At 40.6% G+C, this 22,138-nt stretch overlaps 1 protein-coding gene, 1 long non-coding RNA gene and 1 pseudogene across 20 annotated transcripts in view; 1 reads left to right on the plus strand and 2 right to left on the minus strand.

The window, feature by feature from the left end:
• The first annotated feature begins 216 nt into the window (after window positions 1–216).
• ZNF169 (zinc finger protein 169) overlaps window positions 217–22,138 on the plus strand; it is a 58,812-nt gene continuing 36,890 nt past the window's right edge. For 4 of the 19 annotated variants that reach the window (XM_006939021.3, XM_045043860.1, XM_045043870.1 and 1 more), the window contains exons 1-2: window positions 11,127–11,281; window positions 19,804–19,891. In XM_006939021.3, coding sequence (XP_006939083.2) covers window positions 19,859–19,891 — 33 coding nt within the window. In that variant the 5' untranslated portion in view covers window positions 11,127–11,281; window positions 19,804–19,858. The other 15 variants (XM_045043862.1, XM_045043872.1, XM_045043864.1 and 12 more) reach the window with 14 other exon arrangements.
• LOC101093899 lies at window positions 4,557–8,400 on the minus strand (annotated as a pseudogene).
• The window catches only part of LOC123381789, a 70,520-nt gene continuing 61,845 nt past the window's right edge, over window positions 13,464–22,138 (minus strand). The window contains exon 2 of the long non-coding RNA XR_006589223.1: window positions 13,464–13,661. This is a non-coding gene — a long non-coding RNA (uncharacterized LOC123381789). The remainder of the gene's footprint in view (window positions 13,662–22,138) is intronic.

Below are 22,138 nucleotides of genomic sequence, written 5' to 3' on the forward strand. Positions count from 1 at the left end.
CTGAAAACCTAAACTACTAATTCCTTTAAGTGAGTTAGTCTCCCAAATTATGTAGAAAACAAGATTTGGAGTTACAAACTAAAGTTATAATGGCAGCTTACATTAATAATCATTGTTTCTTTAATTGTATTAGTATCAAATCATGAAGAAAACAAAAAGTATAGTTATAAACCATTGTTACAATAATACTAGCTTATATAATTGTATATGTATTTACCTTTATGGAGACCTTTATTTCTCTATATGGCTTTGAGTTAGTCTAGTATCCTTTTGTTTCACCTTTCAGGACTCCCTTGAGTACTACTTGCAGGGCAGGTCTAATGTCATAAACTCCCTTAGCTTTTATTTATCCAGGAATGTCTTGATTACTCCCTCAGGATGTAGAATTCTTGGTTGATAGTTTTTTTCTTTTTCTTGTAGCACTCTGGATATATTGACCTACTATCTTCTGGCCTCCAAAGCTTCTGATGAGAAGTCTGCAGATTTTCTTACTGAATATCCCTTGTATGTAATGATTCACTTCCCTTTTGCTGTTTTCGAGATTTATTCTTTGTCTTTTGAAAGTTTGATTATAATGTGTCACAGTGTATGTCTCTTTGGGTTCATCTTATGTCGAGTCTGTGAAGCTTTTTAGATGTTCATATTCATGTCTTTATTCAAATTTGGGCAATTTTCAGCTTTTATTTTTTCGGATATTCTTTCTGTCCCTTTCTCTCTCTCCTCTTTCTTTCCTCTCCCACAATGCGAATGTTGGTACTTTTGGTGGTGTCCTATAGATCTCTTAGGTTTTGTTAAACTTTTCTTCAAACTTTTTTCTTTATGCCCCTCAACCTTGATAATTTCCAATGTTCTGTCTTTAAGTTCACTGATTCTTTCTCCTGCCTGCTCAAATCTGTATTTGAATCCTTACAATAAAATTTTCATATCAGTTACTGTATTTTTAGCTCTAGAATTTCTTTCTTTAAATTTAGGTTTTCTATTTCTTTATTTATATTTATTTTTTATATTTCTTTATAATTCCATTTAGTTCACACCTTGTTTTCATGATTTTCTCCACAGCTTCTTTTAGTTCTTTGAGCATCTTTAAGGCCACTGTTTCAAATTCTTTGTCTAATATATCTTCCATTAAGTCTTTTTCAGGGGCAGATTCTGTTATTTCTTTCTCCCTTTGAATGGGCCATACTTTCCTGTTTCTTTGTGTGTCTGTGATTTTCTGTTGAACACTAGACATTTGAATTTAATAATGTGGTAAATCTGGAAATTGAATCCCTCCACTTCCCTAGGGTTTGCTGCTCTGTTATTGTTATTGGGTTTTTAAAATTTTTATAGCCTCTCCATGCCAAAAGTCTACCTGAGGTATAAACCTAATGTCTTCTTATGTCTTTTCTGAGTTTTCCTTGGGCATACACTGTCACTTTGTAATGTTCTCCATATATGCAGTTGTTTTTGAATGTCCTAGTCATTAATATCTCATTCCCAAGGGAGAAAAGCAAAAAATGAAGGAAAAATAATGAGTTCTAGACTTTTAAATCTTCTGGAAGTCACTTGAGCCAGAGTGGGGAGGGGCTTGCAACAATAGGGGGCAGTGCAGCAACAATGGCTGCCCACCTCTTTGCACCTCTGAACTCAGAAGCAGCAATCAGAGCACAGAACTCCAATACTTGAGGGACAGAGTTCTTTTTGCCTACCTCAACTTTCACAAGCTCTGTGCAAGCTGCTGCAGGAACACGAGTACAGCTTCCTGGTATGTGGGATATTTGTTACTGTGCTAAGAGCTGGAGTTGAATGAACGTGGCCACAATTTACTGTCCAATCTTACCCTGGAACTTGTGATCCTTCAACAGACTCCAGAGTTCCAAATAATTACATTAGATAGATTCTTCCAGTGCAATTGTTTGGATGAGGAGACAGATTCCTGGTGCTTCCTACTTCACCATCTTCCCAGAATCGTCTAGGAATAGAATCTTAAGGATGAAATGTCTGAACTGCTTCTAGGGTTTCTAAAATTGGCTCTCTAACCTGATAAGACTTAAAGATACTAATTATTCTATTTCTGTTAATAAAGAGAGCCATGATGTGATTTGGCAATAGAGATATATAAAATATCATCATTGGATACTTCTTATTTTATTTTTTAAAATTCCAGTATAGTTGGGGCACCCATATCTCTTAATCAGTTGAGTATCTGACTCTTGATCTCAGCTCAGGTCTTGATCTCAGAGCTGTGAGTTCAAGCCCCGTGTTGGGCTCTGTGCTGTGTGTGAAGCCAACTTAAAAAAATAATAAATAAAAATAAAATTCCGGTATAGTCAACATACATTGTTATAGTAGTTTCAGGTCTACATTATGGTGATTCAACAATTGTATACATTACTCAGTGCTCTTCATGATACACATACTCTTAGTCCCCTTCACTTAGTTCTCTTAATCGTCTTCACCCACCCCCTACCCACTTCTCCAGTAACCATTGGTTTGTTCTCTGTAAAGAGTCTGTTTTTTGGTTTCTTTTTCTCTTCATTTTGTTTCTTAAATCCACATATGAATGAAACCACATCATTGGATACTTCTAATAAAACACTTATAAGAACTAAGAATCTAAATGGCAATGTATATATTTTCAAACACTTTTGTCAAACTAATGAGTATAATGAACTTTGCTGGTTGCTCCTAATATCACTGAACAAAGTGGAGAAAGAAACAGATGAGTTCAGGGATTTAAATTTCTGGCTCAAGTGCCAGATAAATGACCTGAAAGTGTCTATGTCTTTCCTGAAAGAGGCTCTTATCTCCTATAGCCACAGGATTAAGATTGCTGAAAATCAAACCCAGAATTGCATTTTGCAAGTGGATGACTTACAGCGCATTTTGAATTCCCAGCTTTGCAGGATGTCTCTTGATTAGGAAGAAATGAGATTCTGAAAGTTGGCACGGGGATGTGTGGAAAGACCTTGATGAATCTGGGGATATTGAGCACCTAAATTCTGATAAGCCTTGTTTGCCAGTAGTAGCAACCTCTTCACCCAGTCTGAGGAGACTGTGTTGTCTCAGGAAACTGTTGATGGCGTCCCTTGAGGCAGTTGCCTTGCAAAACAATGCTGATTCTCTTCAGAATCCACCCCTACCACCCTTCTCTGCTTCCAGACCTATGACTTTGGCTAGTTGATTGTGGTGTCCTTAGAAGTGAAGTCGATTGGAAGCCTACTACATTTTTACTTGGTCTGTATAAGGAGAAAAGTTCTAGGTCAAGTGAACAAAAGTTGTACCTGAATAATAAAGATAGGGAGTCACAGCCCCTGAGTAGATTACCAGACTTGAGTTTGATCCAGAAATTCTTGAATGAAGAATGGGTTCCCTTGAGGAAGGACACTGGTATACTGCTGGTATACAGGTATACTGCTAAAATTTATTTTAGTTGTTTTCCCAGCCTTTCCCAAAGGAACCTATAGCCTCTACCAGGCTAACTCTGTACTGGGGAAAAGGGAATAATAATAATAGACTTTTGGGGGCTCTGAACTGACACCAATTCCAGGAGACTCAAATGTCACTGGTGTCCACCAGTTAAAATCAGGGATTTTGCATGTTACATGATAAATGGAGTTTTGGCTCATATTCCTCTCACACTGGGCCAAGTGGGTCCCCAAACCATCCTGTGGTTATTTCCCCAGTTCTAGAATGCATCATTAAAATAGACTCAGTAACTGAGGAATTCTCACATGGATTCCCTGACTTGTGGATTAAGAGCTACCATGGTGGGAAAGGCCAAGTGAAAGCCACTAGAACTGTCTCTACTTAGAAAAATAGTAAAGTAGGGGCGCCTGGGTGGCTCAGTCGGTTAAGCGTCCGACTTCGGCTCAGGTCATGATCTCACAGTCCGTGAGTTCGAGCCCCGCGTCGGGCTCTGTGCTGACAGCTCAGAGCCTGGAGCCCGTTTCAGATTCTGTGTCTCCCTCTCTCTGACCCTCCCCCGTTCATGCTCTGTCTCTCTCTGTCTCAAAAATAAATAAACGTTAAAAAAAATTAAAAAAAAAAAAGAAAAATAGTAAAGTAAAAGTAGAACTGAATTCCTGGAGGGATTTCTGAGATTACTGCTACCATCAAGGACTGGGAAGATGCAGGGGTGGTGATTCACACCACGTTTTCAGTCAGGTGGCAATACATTGTAGGAATGAAACAAGATTCTTTAGAAGGCTAAATATACTCTGAATCACCACTCAATATATGGTGCTGTTACTCCCGTAGCCAGGATTCACAGGTCCAGGAATCTAGGGATGGAATTGGGAGTGGCATCACTCACAACTACCCCTAATAACCTGCTAACAATATTTTTGCCTCCTATACCCACAGTCTTATACTCTGCTGGCCTAGAAGTCTTAGTTCCAAAGGCAGGAATACTTCCACCAGGAGATACAACAATGATCTTATCAAACTGGGAATTAAGACTGCCATCTGGCCATTTGGGACTCCTCATGCCTCTGAATCAACAGGGAGAGAAAGGAGTTGCTATGCTGGCTGGGCTGATTGATTTGGACTACCCAGAGAAGCTGAACAACTCCACAATAGAGGTAAGGAAGAGTATATATGGAACAGAGGAGATTCCTCAGGGTATCTTAGTATTGCCATTATCTGTGGTTAAAGTCAATGGAAAAGTACAACAATGCAATCTAGGCAGGTTGGCTACTGGCCCAAAAACTTCAGGAATGAAGGTTTGGGTCACCCCACCAGGTAAATAACCATGAGCAGCTGAGATATTTGCTGAGGGCAAAGAGAATATGGAATGGGCAGTGATAAAGGTAGTTATCAATATCAGCTGCAACCATGTGCTCAGTTACAGAAATGAGAACTGTAATTGGCATGAATGTTTCTTCCTTATTTTGTTATGAACATGTTTGTGGTTGTGGTTGTGTGTGTGTGTGTGTACATAATACAGTATCTTTGTTTTTGTTGTTCTCTTATCCCCTTATCATGTAATGTAAGCTGCATTGACTTTATATTACAGTCTTTAAATATTGTTAATTTTACATTATAGTATTTAAGTTATGTGATATCAAAGGAGAACAGTAAACATCATTTAAGGTCTTTGCATTGTCTTTTGGAAAAAGGGTTAGTGTCTTCATTTGTATGCAGGATAATTACATGTTAGGGGGAAGTATGACCACATCATTCCATATTTATGCATGTCTGTGATATAAGTTTTCTAAATATTGTTATTTTGAAAGCCCAAAGCTGTTTTATTCCTTCTCGGCTCAGTGGCTACAGTGAAGCCCATGGAAAATAGGAAGAAAGTCAGTACTGGGTTCTTCCTGCACAACCTTCACTTCTTCCACTCCTTCCTATACCATAGTTTCCTTCACAATATGCTCTCCCTGTGTTCCTGCTGCCACCAAAATGTCCATTCTTCACTAGACCATAGTCATAAGGTTGCTAGTTGCAATATCCGAAGTCACTGTATTTTCCACTTCCATAATTTCTTCTACATAGTTGTCAAAACCACCTATGTAGCCCCCACCCCGGTTCCCACATCCAGGTCCTCCATCACTATATCTTCATTTTTGTCCTGCATAACCAGTACTGCCTCCAAAACTGCCACCGAAATCCTCTTCTATACCCATTATAGCTATCCCTACATCCATGTCTTCTTCCTTATCCACAAGAACCTCCTCTAAACTTGCCTCCTGATCCATTGCCCCTGCATTAACCCTTCAAAGCAAAATACCTTTCTCTGCCATTCCTAGAACTTTTTACCTCCTGTGTTTCTTGTCTGTACAAAGCCCACTGGTGGTATGGTATTTCTGCAGTACAATTTTATCCACAGGATCATGGTCATCAAAAGGAGTAAAACCAATGCCTCTTTTCTTTCCAGTCTGCCTATCAGTAATGATCTCAAATGGTATAAAGCTTTCTATATTCCTTGCATAATCTCTACGTTGATATTCTTTAGTGTTGTCTTTAATTCCATCACAAGCAGCTTCTTCATAGTTACATGAGCTCCAGGTTTTCTGGATTTCTCTTGCTACGGCACATTTGGACTTAACCGCTGTCCCATCATTTGAATGAGATCTTGCAGCCATGATAGCACCAATCTCTGCCATGTATGAAGAACTTACAAAACCCAATACTCTTGAGCTCTTGCTTGCAGGATTCCTTGTTACCTCACAGTCTGTAAATTTTCCCCAGGGTTTGTAGTGGTTCCTCAAACTTTCTTCTGTGGTTTCAAAACTTAAGCCACCAGTAACGAAGTTCCAGAAATGTACCTTCTCTTTCTCCATAGCAGACTCAGTCACTTCCACTGAACTTCAGCCCAGTGAGATGAGAGAGATCTCTGTGTACGAGCATGAGCACATTTGTCTGGTGCTGCTGTCTTGAGGCTTTCTTTTCGTGTCTCTGCTTTGTTATAATTCATGCAAAGCCCTTCCGTACCACCAGATGGAACAGAGTGGTTTGCAAAATCATTTATATTTCATCATGTTACGTCTCTGATTTCTCTTTTTACATTTCTTTTGTGAACCAACTTAACTTCCCGCAAATAACTATTTTCTCAACCACTTCAAACTGAATTGAAACTGTCTCACTTTTCCTCTCTTTCTCCGTCTCCTTCCTAGTTCCCTTTAGTTCCGTTCAGCTGACTCAGACCATCATCACACTGATTATTATAGTTTTGTATTAAAATGCTAATGATACAGAAAATTAAGCTCTATTGTTTGTCACCATTGTATTGAAAATATAGTCATCCAGATAATTGCTTTGTGGTGTTGAAAAGTATGCAAATGCTATTTGATTGGATCATATTAAGTGTACAGCTCACTTTATGGAGACCATGAATTCAGTCTTCTTTAAAATTTTATTTAAGAATATGTGTAATTCTGAATACATAATTCATGTAAAAATGAAAGTGACTTCTAAGATTCCTAAGACATATGTTTTCTCCCCCAAATTTAATATAAGAATTATCTATCAAGCATTCAGGTCTAATTTTGCCCCACTATTGAGACAAAACCTTTTGAGTACTTTATTCCAGGCCATGTGAATTATGAAGATTTTTCACTCTATCTGGTGGGAACAGGGGCGGTTTCTGGCCTATGTGAGCTCACAGTATGTCTTTCTAATCCCATCCAGTGGTTCCTTGCTCGGGGTTGCACACACGTGTGTTGGTCAGCACTCAGCTGACACTTGAGGAGCATCCCCACTTGGGTTTCCCTTCTCTGGACTGTGACCTGAACTTTCTCTCCATCCAGAAAGTTCAAGGGCTCACCTGGTTTATTACTGACCTCCCAAGGGTCACTGCTCTTCATTGTCTTAATCCAATGTCTTCAAACCTACTTTCCGGTATATTTTGTCCTTTTAAAACTTATTTTAGGCAGGAGGTTAAATCTTGTTCCTGTTACTTCATTTTGAGCAGAAGCTAATAGGAAGTAACTTGAAAACACTTGTTAAATTCCTAGAAAAAGAAGTGTGTCTCTTTATAAAGACCTTGATGTTTCTGAGCTCTCTGTTCTATTACATCAAATCAGTGATTTTTTTGTATTAGTCAAATAATTTTAGTTTTAATTACTATAGATTTAAGTGTTTTCACATTTACTTTGTAAAAATTAATAAAAGGAAATCTGGTTTAGCATTGAGTCAGGAGGACAGCAGGGAGAACTGTCACACCCTCCCGAATTACCACGCATGGTCAACTGCAGACCCAACAGGAAGAGGTGCACTTTGCAAGTAGACACTACTGTAGCTACTAATTTACTAACCCAGCAGGAGAAAGTAAGATTTCTTCCTTCCTAGCAACTTCCCAGCCAATGAGAGACTGTCACAGTTCAGCCAATGAGAAGCCACTACACTTTCAGCTCCGTGTTTACACCAATGGACTTGTAGTTTACAACATCGCCTCCCAAATCCCCCTTTCCTCTATAAAAGAACTTTTCATTCTTTTAATTTCTGGGCTTGCCTACCATTTGCTGGAGCTTGCTTGTCCCAGATTGCAATCCTATGCTGTTCCCAAATAAACCCAGCTTTTGCTGGTTAAATAACTGGCTGTCTTATTCCTAAGGTTAACATTATTTGCTAATCAGAAGTGAGATCCAGCAAAGACCCTAAACCACTCCAAGAGTAGGAAGCAAATGGGTGCTGGTCCCCTCAGAGCAAACCAGGTTCATTGGGTCCTGCTGGCTCTTTAGTTTGAGGGTAGATTTTCTCCTGGATTTTGAGCTCTTCTCTCTTTGTGTTCCAGCTCTCTAGGCTTTATTCAGGATCTGTTTTAAGGCTTTATTTTTTCTGAGAGTACTTATTTAATCTTCAATCCAACTTCTTTTTGGAATTGCCTGTTCCTACTGGAACCATGCTGGCTTTGGTCTGATTCCTTCTGGACCCAGACTGTTCCTGCTGAAATTGTGTTTTTTTCAGGATTTTTCTCTTTGCTGTAGAGAAAAATCTCTAAGAAATGGGATCCCCATCATCAAAATACTTTGAGAATACTCCCCCCAACACACACTGGTACTCCAGCTAGTTTTATGTTTAAAAAGACTATGGTCAGGGGTGCCTGGGTGGCTCAGTTGGTTGAGTATGAACTCTTGATTTTGGCTCAGGTCATGATCCTAGGGTTGTGAGATCAAGCCCTGTGGTGGGCTCCATGCTGAGTGTGGAGCCTGTTTAAGATTCTCTCTCTCCCTCTCCCATTGTCCCTCCCCTGCTCATGTGCACACACACTCTCTGTCTCTCTCTCTCTCACACACACACAGACACACACACACACACACACACACACACACACACACAAAGACTATGGTCCTTCCTCATGTGCACTGATTTAACCACAAGTAATTTATTTTATTTCAGTGTAATCGACACACTCTATTATAATAGTTTCAGGTGTACAGCATAGTGATTTGAAAAGTTTATACATTATGCTATATTCCCCGTAAGTGTGGCTACTATCTGTCATCATACATCACTATCATATTATTGATTGTATTCCATTCAGGTCTCACATTTATGCCTTTAATTCGTTTTGAGTTTATTTTTTTGCATGGTGGTCCAGTTTCATTCTTTTACATGTGGCTGTCCAGTTTTCTCAGTATTATTTATTTTTTAAAATTAAAAAAATTAATGTTTATTTTTGAGAAAGAGAGAGGGAGAAAGAAAGAGAGGGGGAGGAGCAGAGAGAGAGGGAGACACAGAATCGGAAGCAGGCTCCAGGCTAACAGCTGTTAGCACAGAGCTAGATGCAGGGCCCAAACCCACGAAACGCGAGACCATTACCCGAGCTGAAGTTGGGTGCCCAACCAACTGAGCCACGCAGTTGCCCCTCAGTATTATTAAAGAGAATATCTTTTCCCCCACTGTATACTCTTGCCTTTGTTGTAGATTAATTGACTGTATAATAGTGGGCTTATTCCTGGGTGCTTTATTATGATCCATTGATCAATGTTTCTGCTTTTGTGCCAGTACCATACCTATTTGATTACTACAGCTTTGTAGTATATTTTGAAATCTGGAATTGTGATACCTCTAGCTTTGTTTTTCTTTCTCAAGATTGCTTTGACTATTCCGGGTCTTTTGTGGTTCCACACAAATTTTGGTATTATTTGTTCTAGTTTTGTGACAAATGCTATTGGTATTTTGATAGGGATTGCATTAAATCTGTAGATTGCTTTGAGTATCATGGACATTTTAACAATGTTTATTCCTCCAATTCATTCTTACAATTCATTCTTCCAATTCATGAGCATGGAATATCTTTTCATTTGTGTCATCTTCAATTTCTTTCATCAATGTTTTATAGTTTTCAGAGTACAGGTTTTTCACCTCTTTAAGTTTATTCCTAGGTATTTTATTCTTTTTTGGTACAATTGTAAATGGGACTGTTTTCTTTATTTCTCTTTCTGCTACTTCATTATTAGAGAATAGAAATGCTACCAATTTCTGGGAATTAATTTTGTATCCTGCAACTTTACTGACTTATTCTAGTTTTTTGGTGGAGTCTTTTAGGATTTTCTATGTATACTATTATGTCATCTGCAAATAGTGACAGTTTAACTTCTTCTTTGCCAATATGAACGCCTATTATTTTTCTTGTCTGATTGCTGTGGCCAGGACTTTTGGTACTATGTTGAATAAAAGTGGCAAGAGTGGCCATCCTTGTCTCGTTCCTGACCTTAGAGGAAGAGCTCTCAGCTTTTTACCATTGTATATGATGCTAGCTGCAGGTGTTTCATATATGGCCTTTATTAAGTTGCGGTATCTTCCCTCTAAACCCACTTTGTCGAGAATTTTTATCATGAATGGATGTTGTACTTTGTCAAATGCTTTTTCTGCATATATAGAGATGATCATATGATTTTAATCCTTTCTCTTGATGTGGCAAATCACATTGATTCCTGAATAGTAAATATTTGTGAATATTCCTTGCATTCCTGAAAAAAATCCCACTTGATTATGGTGAATAGGTATTAACTCTTCTTTAAATGTTTGGGAGAATTCACCTGTGAACCCCTTTTACCAGTCAGGTGGTTTGACAAATCTGTGCCGTTTGGCCAGTTTTACAACATTTTCATGGTGCATACCATCCTCATTCCTCAGGGCTAGTTGAGCCGGACACAGGGTGGGTGGGGGGGGCTCAGAATCATGATCCTGGGATCATGACTTGAGCCGAAGCCAAGAGCTGGAAGCTCAACCAACTGAGCCACCCATGCACCCCTATGTTTTTTGTTTTTTTTTTTTTTAAAACTTCATGACCTTCTTTAACAAAGAAAAATGCCAGTACCTTTGGCGTTTTTTAAGAAGTTCGTTTATTTCATACTGTTATTCAAATTAAGATTCACAGGGGCGAATCTTCAGGATGGAGGACAAGCACACATCCAGGTAACTGACTTTATTATTATTATTAAACGAAAATTACAAGGCTCTCTAAATTAAGACGACCTTCTGCTCACCTAAACCACCCTTCTCTTGCACCTGAAAGTCAGTTTGATTTTGCTCACCTGACTTTTCACAATCTCTTCAAGAGCCCAACGAACGGACTGTAACCCAATCCTTTCAGTTGAGGCATCCCATGGAGCTCAGGGGCAAGTACCAGATGAGGTCGCCCTAGACCCCGCCCTGTCCGGGAGGCGGCGGCGCAGCGCGCTGTGGTCTGAGGCATTGTGGGTATTGAAGACCCTCTCCCAGGGCACTGTGGGTAGCGCAGTCCCGCGTCCCGGGGCACTGTGGGTAGCGCACCCGGAGCACTGTGGGTAGTGCTGTCCTGCGCCCGCCGGCGTCGCTGCTGGCTGGTGACCGTCCTTGCGCGCTTGTGGTGAGTGATTCCGCCGCTGCCGCCGTTCCGGGGCACTTCGGTGGGGAGAGCCGGGCGAGAGCGGACGGGGGTCGGTTCGCTGTCGCCGCGGGTTGCTGGAGGTTCGGGTTTCCCGGCGGGGTTGGGGCGGCCCACCTGGGAGGGGCTGTGGGCGGGAGTCTGGGGGAAGCGCCGTCAGGCGGGGCTGGGGGCCCAGCGTCTAACCTGGAGGAGCCGGGCTGGCCTGGGTGACTTGGGGCACACGGGCGGTGGGGCGGCGCTGCTCGGCGAAGCCGGCTCTGGTGATGCGGGTGCCGCTTGGCCACCTGCCCCCAGGTTTTGGAGGAAGATTGGCCTGGGGCAGATACCCAACCTCGCCTCGATGGTGGGGGCAGCCCGGACGGAGACTCGGGTCAGCGGCCTCGGGACCGTGGGCTCCTCGGGGCGTTGGAAGGGCCCGGCGGGGTCAGACATCCCCGGGTTGCGTGGGGAGCCCTTGGGTCCCCTTCGGCGCTTTCCGCTTGTGTCAGCCCCCTCCTGGGGCCCTTCCAGGAGCATGGAGTGGTGCCATTGGAGTGGACCCTACCGGGCAGAGCACTTTCCCTAGATCCCCTAGTCACCGGAGGTGGGAGAGGGAATGAATGGTAAGAACTCCGGCCTTAAACTTTCCTTTGTGAAAATGAAACTCGAGCGTACCCTGGAGTAGCCGTGAAGTTCTATGGGTTCATCAGTCTGATCCACCAGTTATCAATGAGAACCCTATCTTTTCTCCCCCAGCCTGCAACCCCCAAGTGTACATCTCTTTGGGCACTGTGTCTGCCCACGGGCCTATGCCAGGCTTGCTGTCGGAGCCCCCGACCCCCCTTCCTTTTAGGGAGAGTTCAAATCCAGACCTGCCCCTTTCTCACTGACTCATCCTGGGCAAGGTACCGAACCTCCTGGAGTGGAGTGTGGAAAGAGTTAAAACTTGTGTCTGACCCATGCTAAGTGCTCGAAAACATTCACGTGTGTTTTTACTAAGCCGTTCCCCCCCCCCCCCCCCCCCCCCCCCCCCGGCACATAGAGGATCAATCTACTGGGCGTCAGCATGCGTTGAGAGCAGGTTTGCTCTAAAACCCACACCCCGACTCTGTTCCTGGGGTGGTCCTTACCTTCCCTGCCTGCTTCCAGTACTTTAGTGGAGTGGAACCCAGTTGCATACTTGGAGGTTTCCAGTCTGCTCTCTGGGCCAGGAGAGACTCCTAAGGTGGGAACTACTTCTGGTGTGCCCAGGTGGGCCCTGAAGCAGTCTCCCCTCCCTACTCCCCCTCAGTCCAGAGGGAACTAACTGCCTGCTAGGGAGGGGAGGACTCCTAGGGGCCTGGCAGCCTGTTGTGGATGGGCACCACCTCCTCCTGTACTTGTGGTGTGGACTTCAGTGTGTGTGTAGTATGCCCTGTGGGGCTCAGAGCTGCAGGTGGATTCCCAGGAAGCCAGGCTTGTTCTTGAAAGGACACATTCCTGCACAGGGTGTCCTCCTTGGGCACATCCTCTGCCTTCATTCAGGAGCTTTTCAGCATCTCCATACGTTCACCGTGCTGTATTCTCAGGGCCTTGTGGTGTTGCCAAAACAAAGATGGTGAGAAGTGCTGTTGTGAGAACAGTAGTCTTGTATTGGCCATATTTTTATTTCCTCAGCCATCTTGCACATTATGTGGTAGAATATTCATTTTGTAGAAAGGTAAATGGTACAGTAGAGGATTAAATAACTTACCACGGAGCTAGCTGTTCTTTAACTTTCAAAGTTAATGAAAATGTAAAAAGAGAGGTGCTCTATTTTTAGACTGTCTCATACATCTAATGCTAATTAAATTCATTTTCATAAAATTTTTTAATGTTTATTTTAGAGAGAGAGTGCGAGCAGGGGAGGGGCAGAGAGAGAGAGAGAGAGAGAGAGAGAGAGAGAGAGAATCTGAAACAGGCTCCAGACTCTGAGCTGTCAGCACAGAGGCAGATGTGGAGCTTGAACCCACAAACCGTGAGATCATGACCTGAGCCAAAGTTGGACACTTAGCCAACTGAGCCACCAGGCTCCCCACACCCCCAAATTTTCTCCTGATCCTTGGTCTCAGCCCCTAATGACATGAACTTCTGTTGGTGACATTAATGACACTACTTTTAAAGTTTCTTCTACTTTTCTTAGTTTTGAGGGTGTGGAGGGAAATGGGATTATTAAATTTAAAATTTATTATGAAAATTTTACAAATACAAAGATAGCGAGAATTTTCAAAGAGCATCTGTTCATCGGCTTCAGCAGGTGTCAACATTCTGCTCTTCCCCTCTTCCTTTTTGGTTTTCTCTGCTGAAGTATTTTGCAGCAAATCCCAGATATCATTTTACCAGTGAATACTTCAGTATGCATCTGTTAGGAATTAAAACATTTTTTTATTAAATTTTATTGAAATATAATTACCATACATTATTATTATCAGTTGGTGTACAACATATTGACTTAATTCTATACATTATTCAGTGCTTACCACAACAAATGCCACCATCTGTCACCATACAATGTTATACTCCTTCTCATCTCCATAACTTATTTATTTTATAACTGGAAGTTTTTCTTAATCCCCTTTATCTGTTTTGCCTATACCTCCACCACCTCCCCTCTGACAACCACCATTTTGTTCTCTGTGAGTCTGTTTTTTATTGGTTCATGTGTTTTTGTTCTTTATCCATTTATCAATAGGCACACATTGTTTCCGTATTTGGGCTATTTTAGATAATGCTGTAATAAACATAGGGGTGCATATATCTTTTCAGATTAGCATTTTCATTTTCTTTGGGTAAATAATAGTGAAATTACTAGATCATATGGTATTCTATTTTTAAATTTCTGAGGAAACTCCATACTGTTGTATACAGTGGTTGTACCAATTTACATTCCTACCAACAGTGTGTATGTAAGGGTTCTTTTTTCATCATATCCTTACCAACACTTGTTATTTGTCTTTTTAATACTAGCCTTTCTGAATGGTGTGAGGTGATATTTCATTGTAGTTTTGATTTGCACTTCCCTGATGATAAGTGATGTTGAGCCTCTTTTCATGTGTCTGTTGACCATCTGTAGGTCTTCTTTGGAAAAATGTCATTCAGGTCCTTTGACAATTAAGAAAATTATTTTTTGTGGTACTGTAGAAGTTCTTTATGTATTTTGGATATTAACCACTTATTGGATATATTGTTTGCAAATATCTCCTCCCATTCAGTAGGTTGCCTTTTTGTTTTGCTGATGGTTTCCTTTACTGTGAAACCCCTTTTTATTTTGATGTAGTCTGAATAGTTTATTCTTGCTTTTGTTTTTCTTGACTGAGGAGACATATTTAGGAAAATGCTGTGATGGCTGATGTCAAAGAAATTACTGCCTCTGTTTTCTTTTTTTTTTTCTTTTTTTTTTTTCAACGCTTATTTATTTATTTTTGGGACAGAGAGAGACAGAGCATGAACTGGGGAGGGGCAGAGAGAGAGGGAGACACAGAATCGGAAACAGGCTCCAGGCTCTGAGCCGTCAGCCCAGAGCCTGACGCGGGGCTCAAACTCACGGACCGCGAGATCGTGACCTGGCTGAAGTCGGACGCTTAACCGACTGTGCCACCCAGGCGCCCCACTGCCTCTGTTTTCTTAGGAATTTTATGGTTTCAGTTCTCACATTTAGGTGAGAAACCCATTTTGAGGGGTTTCTCTCTTAAAAATTCTAGTATAGTTAACATACACTGTTGTATTAGTTCCAGGTGTACAATACAGTGATTCAACAATTGTATACATTACTCAGTACTCATCGGGATAAGTGTATTCTTAATCCCTTTCGCCTGTTTCACCCATCCCCCCACCTACCTGTTCTCTGGTAACTATCACTTTGTTCTCTATAGTTAAAAGTCTTTTTTGGTCTCTTTTTTTCCTTTGTTCATTTGTTTTGTTTCTTAAATTCCACATATGAATGAAACCATATGGTATTTGTCTTTTGCTGACTGGTTTGTTTCACTTAGCATTGTACTCCATTCTTGTTGTAAATGACAAGATTTCATTCTTTTTTTATGGCTGATTAATTCCACTATGTGTGTATGTGCGTGCGTGTGTGTATCACATCTTCTTTATCCATCCATCAATAGACAATTAGGTTGCTTCCATATCTTTGCTCTTGTAAATAATGCTAAAGCAAACATAGGAGTACATATATCTGTTTGTGTTACTGATTTCATATTCTTTGGGTAAATACCCAGTAGTGAAATGACTTCATCATATGGTAGTTCTATTTTTAATTTTTGAGGGACCTCCATACTGTTCCCACAGTGGCTGCACTTGTTTGCATTCCCATCAATAAAGCACAAAGTTTTCTTCTCTCCACATCCTTGCCAACACTTGTTGTTTCCTGTATTTTTTATTTTAGCCATTCTGACAGGTGTAAGGTGGCTTTTGATTTGCATTTCCCTGATGAGTGATATTGAGCATCGTTTCATGTGTCTGTTGGCCATTTGTCTTCTCTGGAGAAATGTATGTTCTTGTCTCTGCCCATTTGTAATTGGACTAGTTCTTGTTTTTGTTTTGTTTTTTTGGTGTTGAGTTGTATTAGTTCTTTATATATTTTGTATTCTTTATATATTTTGGATACTAACCCCTTTATTGCATATGTACCTTGCCAGTATATATATTCCCATACAGTAGGTCTTTTAGGTTTTTTGATTATTTCCTTTGCTGTGCAGAAGCTTTTTATTTTGATGTAATTCCAATGGTTTATTTTTACTTTTGTTTTCCTTGCCTCAGGAGACATATCTAGAAAAATGTTGCTATGGCCAGTGTCAGAGCCAAGGCACAGTGTCAGGTTCACAGGTTAAAAACAGGCTTGGCATACTTTCTCCGACACTGTGCCTTGGCTCTCTTATCACTACCACTTGCATGATAAATGCCTTTCCATCCCTTAACTTTTAATCTGCGTGTGTCTGGCTCTTTTGGGCAACATATAGATGGATCTTGCTTTTTTTTTTTTTTTGTTTCTTTTTAATCCATTCTGCCACCCTGTGTCTTCTGATTGTAGCATTTAGTCCATTTACATTCAAGATGATTATTGTTAGGTATGTACTTACTACCATTTTGTTACTTGTTTTATGATTTTTTTGTGTAGTTCTTTTCTGTTCCTTTTTTCTCTTGGTCTCTTCTCACAGTTTTCTGGGTTTTTTTAGTGATATATTTGGATTACTTCCTTTTTTTTGCATATCTATTATTGGCTTTTTATTTGTGATTACCATTAGGTTTATAGATGCCATCTTATGCATACAGCAGTTTATAATGAGTTGATGGCTGTAGGAGTTTGAACCCGTTCTTTATTCCTCTCCCTCCCATGTTTTAGTTATATGGTGTCATACTTTATATCCTTTTATTTTGTGAATCCCTTGACTGATTTTTATAGGTGTACTTAATTTTACTGCTTTTATGCTTCCTACTTTTCTTACTCCTGGTTCTGTCCTTTTCTTTCCACTCATAGTTATGGCCTTTTCTTTCCACTCATGAAGTTTCCTTTAACATTTCTTACAGGGTTGGTTTAGTGGTCATGAATTTCTTTAACTTTTGTTTGTCTGGGAAGCTATTTATCCTTTCATTTTGAATAATAGCCTTGCCAGATTCTTTAAAAAATTTTTTTGTTTTTACATTTATTTATTTTTGATAGAGAGAGACAGAGCACAAGTGGGGTAGGGGCAGAGAGAGAAGGAGACAGAGAATCCAAAGCAGGCTCCAGGCTCCGAGCTGTCAGCACAGAGCCCGATGTGGGGCTCGAACCCACAAACTGCGAGATAGTGACCTGAGCCGAAGTCAGATGCTTAACCAACTTAGCCACCCAGGTGCCCCTAGCCTTGCCAGATTCTTAGTTGCAGGTTTTTTTCCTTTTAGCACTTTGAATATATCATGCCACTCCCTCTGGCTTGCAAAGCTTTTTCTGAAAAAATCAGCTGATAGCCTTTTGGGGTTTTGTTGTGGGTAACTTTTTTCTCTTGATGCTTTTAAAATTCTCTTGTTATCAGTATTTTCTGCTATTTTAATAACTATGTGTCTTGAATTTATTTTGTGGGGGACTCTCTGTGTCTCTTGGATCTGGAATTCTGTTCCTTTCCCCAGATATGGGAAATTTTTAGCCATTATTTCTTCAAATAAATTTTCTGTTCCCTTTTCTCTCTTTTCTTCTTTTTGGATCCCTATAATGCATATATTATTACTCTCGATGGTGTCACTGAGTTTTTTGTTTTCATTTATTATTATTTTTTCTCCTGTTAGGCTTGATTGCTTTCCATTACTTTTGTCCTTCAGGTCACTGGTCCGTTCTTCTGCTTCCTCTAGTCTAGGGCTTATTCTCTCTAGTGTATTTTTAATTTCAGTTAAGTTCATCTCTGATTGGTTCTTTTATGTTTTCTATCTCTTTGTCAAGGGTCTCACTGAAGTTCTCCAATCTTTTCTCAAGTCCAGTGAGTATTTGAATTTTTATAAAACTTACTTTAGATTCTCTATCAGGCATATTACTTATCATTGTTTCATTTAGCTCTCTTGCTGTGATTTTGTCCTGTTCTTTCATTTGGGACATACTCCTCTCTTCATTTTGTCTAAGTCTCTGTGCATTTTCTCTGTGTTAGGAAAGTCAGCTACATACAACTCCTGGTCTTGAAAGTCATGGCCTTATGAAGAATAGGTTCTGTTGTACCCTGCTGTGCACATTTATTAGAGAGAGAGAGCATGCGTGTGCACAAGAGGGGAAGGGGCAGAGAGAGAGAGAGAGAGAGAGAGAGAGAGAGAGAGAGAGAATCCCAAGAAGGCTCCATGCTGTCAGCACAGAATCCGACATGGGGCTTGATCCCATTACCACGAGATCATTACCTGAGCCAAAAGCAAGAGTCAGATGCTTAACTGACTGATAATCTCTCCATTTATTTAGATATTCTTTGATTTTTTAAAGAAGTTTTATAATTTTTTCTCACACAGATTTTATGCAAATTTGTTTTAGATTTATACCTAAGTATTTCGTTTTTCTGGGTGTTAATGTAAGTGTTGTGGTGTTTTTAATTTAAAATTCCATTTGTTCGTGGCTGGTATATAGGCAAATAGTTGATTTTTTCATATTACTAACCTTGTATCCTGCAGCCTCAATATAATCACTTCTTAGTGCCAGAAATTTCTTGACTCTTTGGTATTTTCTATATAGTCAATCAGGTCATCTGCAGACAAAGATAGTATTGTTTTTTCCTTTTCAATCTGTGTACCGTTATTTCTTTTTTTTGTCTTCTTAGGTTAGGTAGGACTTCCAACGTGATGTTCATAGGAGAGATGAGAGGGGACATCCTTGCCTTGTTCCTGTTCTTCAGGGACAGCATCTGTTTTCTCAGCACTAAGCAGTACTGTGATTGGTGGCTTTTCCACCCTTTCTTTAAGCACGACCACAGTTATTTGCAGAGGCTGTCAGCACAGTCTGTTTTTAACCTGTGAACCTGACAAAATTAATGTCACTCCTTTACTGTTCTCTGACATTCAGTGCTCATATTTCCTGGATTGCTCAAAACTGCCAAAACAGTGTCCATGTGTTGCATTTGGTTGCTGTATATCTAAAGTCTTTTTTTTATTTCTACAAGAGCTCTCTTTCTTTTTATGCTGTTAACTTGTTGAAAGCTTCACATTTTAAAAAGATTAAACATATGTTAATTCACTCTTCAGTACTTCAGCACCACTTAATAACAATTTATTTTCCCCATGTGCAGAATATCATGATCACAGCTAACCATGTTCATGATAATTAACACCATCTGACACCCACTTCCTCCTGAAGTGTCCTTTGTAATCCCCAAAATGCTTTCCAGTTCATCTGTGCAAAATGGGACCTAGTCAAAGCATATAAGGACATCTGAAGAATGGTTATCTTGTAAATATCTTTGCCTAAGGAAAGGTTTCCCGCTCCTATTTCTTCATGATATTGTCGTGCTGAAGACCTGGGCCATTTGCTGACTGCCTCTTAAATTTCAAGTCTCATTTCAAATCTTGGGAACTCAATCTTGGATATATAAATGAGGGGGGCAACCAGATAATGGTGTCCACCCTGCTTCACATTCCCCTCAAATTCTGTGGAGACTTGTAGCACTCTTTCTGTTTGGATTTCCTAGGAAAGGACTTGTCCTTTAGCTTTAGGGCAGATATAGATGGAGAGTTTCTGTTTTCCCCATGGTAGGTCACTTTGGCTTTCAACGTGAGTGCTCTCCTGTGGGTATTCTGAGGCCCTTTCCTGCTTAATAGAAACCCCACAGTGATAAAAGTCTCACCTAGCTGTAGGGGGCTGGAGGCTTTGATTCCCAACTGGAGATTGGGGCCGAGCCTGCTGCTGGCCTAGTTCTGGGGGGCCTTTTTAACAGGACACTGCTTAAGAATAGGCTGTTCTGATGCCCTCTGCAACCTGCCTTATCTCCCCTGAACTGGGAGGCTAATAGAAGGGTACTCCTCCCAAGCGCCCCCCTCACTTTCTTCTCTTTCCCCAGCTCTACCTCTGCAACTTGACTCTTCTCTAGAAAGAGCACTCAGCTGACCAGGAATATGGCCCCAGGGCCCCTGACAACCAGGGATGAGGTGAGTCCTGAAATTTCTTCCTAGCTCTTGCAGGATGGACTCCTTGCCTTTCCTTGTCCTTGGAGCTCCCCTGGTGGTGTTAGGTCATATTTAGCCCCGATTTTGGAGATGTGGCCCATCTTAACCTGGAGCCCTTTCTCAGACTCTGCTCCATTCATGACTCAGGCATTCACCAAGTAGTAAAGTGTGACTATAATTAGTACAATTAACATACAAATATAGGACATTCATGCTTATGTGCCCAGTGATTCGCAAGGCCTGAAAAATTGAAGGAAGGCTTTCAGGAGAAAGCTCTTTTCAGAGTTGCCTGAGCTGCCTCTGATGGACTTGGCAAGTTGAAGAATTGAGAGAAGGTCTTCCAGTGGGAGTGTGACAGCAAGTCTAGTACATACCAGAGACTGGGTGACTGGGCAGGCTGTCCCTCACTATTTGGAAAGCTTGGAACAGCCAGTGGCCTTTGGTCATCAGTTTTCTCTGTGTAGAGGTGAGGATGCAGACCTGCTGTCTGCTTGGGAATCACGGATACGTTTAGTTTGGCCAGCCCCATGCTTTATATTTAAATGAGTTTTCCACACCTAAAAATTGGAAGATTATATCTGAAGGTCTGGATTGCCAACCTCTTTGAGAAAAGATTGCTTACCACTCTCCAGAGTCCCCCCTTTTGGTGGATGATAAGTAGCTGAAGCCAAACAGTGTCTCCACAGTGCAGTCATGCCTTCACCCCCTGACCATGGCTGAAGAGTCTGCCTCACTCATTTTCCTGGCCTGTGAAGGTTTTGCCTTCACCTGCTCTGAGCCAGATTCAGCCAGAATCTACAAAGGTAGGCTGAGGAGTGGGGGGCTTGAACTTGGAGCAAGCTGGATTTTGAAGGAGTTTGCCATGTTGAAATCAAGGATTTGGAAATAAGCAGTATAGTTGATCCCTGAACAACATGGACTTGAACTATGTGGGTCCACTTATATGTGGATTTTTTTCAGTAAATACAGGACAGTGCTATAAACATATTTATTCTTCCTTAAGAATTTCTTTTTTTAAACCAATTTCTTAATACTTTCTTTAGTTTATTGTGTGAATATAGTATATAATATACATAACATATTAAATAGGTGTTCATTGACTGTTTATGTTGCCAGTAAGGCTTCTGGTTAATCATAGGCTATTAAGTTTTTGGGGAGTCAAAAGTTATACGCAGATTTCTGACTGTATGGTGGGTTGGCACCCCTATCCCCCTATGTTGTTCAACTGTTAACTGTAACTGAGTGAATATATGTCCTTTCGGACAGATTTTCTCATCCTTAAGACTAGGCAGCATGTGAACTTGACATAATTGGATAAAGTTAACATTTACTAACCACCTAAACAGATACCAGGTAAGACACTTTTGTGCTTATTATATCAATTACACAAAATAGTGTCATTCAGTTTTTCAGTGCCTGTCATATCAAGTGTAGAATTTCTTTGCAGAAAATCTCAACTTGATCTTAATACTGGGTTCATATGGTGGACATTTGCCTGTTAATGTACAAATTAAAAATGACTGACGTCATCAGAACCATTGAGAACTGTGTGCCTCTCCTTTGTCAAATCTTGTATACCTTTAAGAGAACATGTTTATGTAGTGCATGCAGTTCAGAGTGTTCCTTAAGGTAGGAAAGAACTTTTTTATATTTTGCTTTACCATTTATGGTGTTAATAGAGAAGCATTCTTGGCCAAAATGGAACACGGCACTGGCTTGTTTCATAAAGGGACCATAATTTTAACTTATTTTGAAAGAATGAAAGAACAAAGGGGTTTAAGTTTGTTATTTGAGGCATAGAAATTACATATTTTAGGATTCCTTAAATTACATTTCCAGATACTTAGGTATGTGGCTGATCTGAATTATACAGAATATTCTGATCTATGTTCTAATTGAATATATTGTTGACTACATACACACACATGATATTTACGCATGTCTAAAGGGTTTGGCTTAATAGGAGAAATTGTAGTGTGCTTTAGGATTGTGGCATAGATTGGGGCTGGCCCTAAAGGCTCTTAGCTAGTATGAAATTAGCACTATTTTACTGAACCTTAAAATTTGTTTTGAATGTCTGCTGTGTGAAGGAGTCTCTGGTCAACAAATAGTGATACCTATAGCACAGCCTCCATTCTTTTTGTGTGTGTGTGTTTATTTTTGAGAAAGAGCACACGTGTGCACATGGAGCATGGGAAAAGAGAGGGGAACAGAGGATCTGAAGTGGGT

Source organism: Felis catus, chromosome D4, assembly GCF_018350175.1.
Source record: "Felis catus isolate Fca126 chromosome D4, F.catus_Fca126_mat1.0, whole genome shotgun sequence".
In the NCBI taxonomy this organism is placed as follows: domain Eukaryota; kingdom Metazoa; phylum Chordata; class Mammalia; order Carnivora; family Felidae; genus Felis; species Felis catus.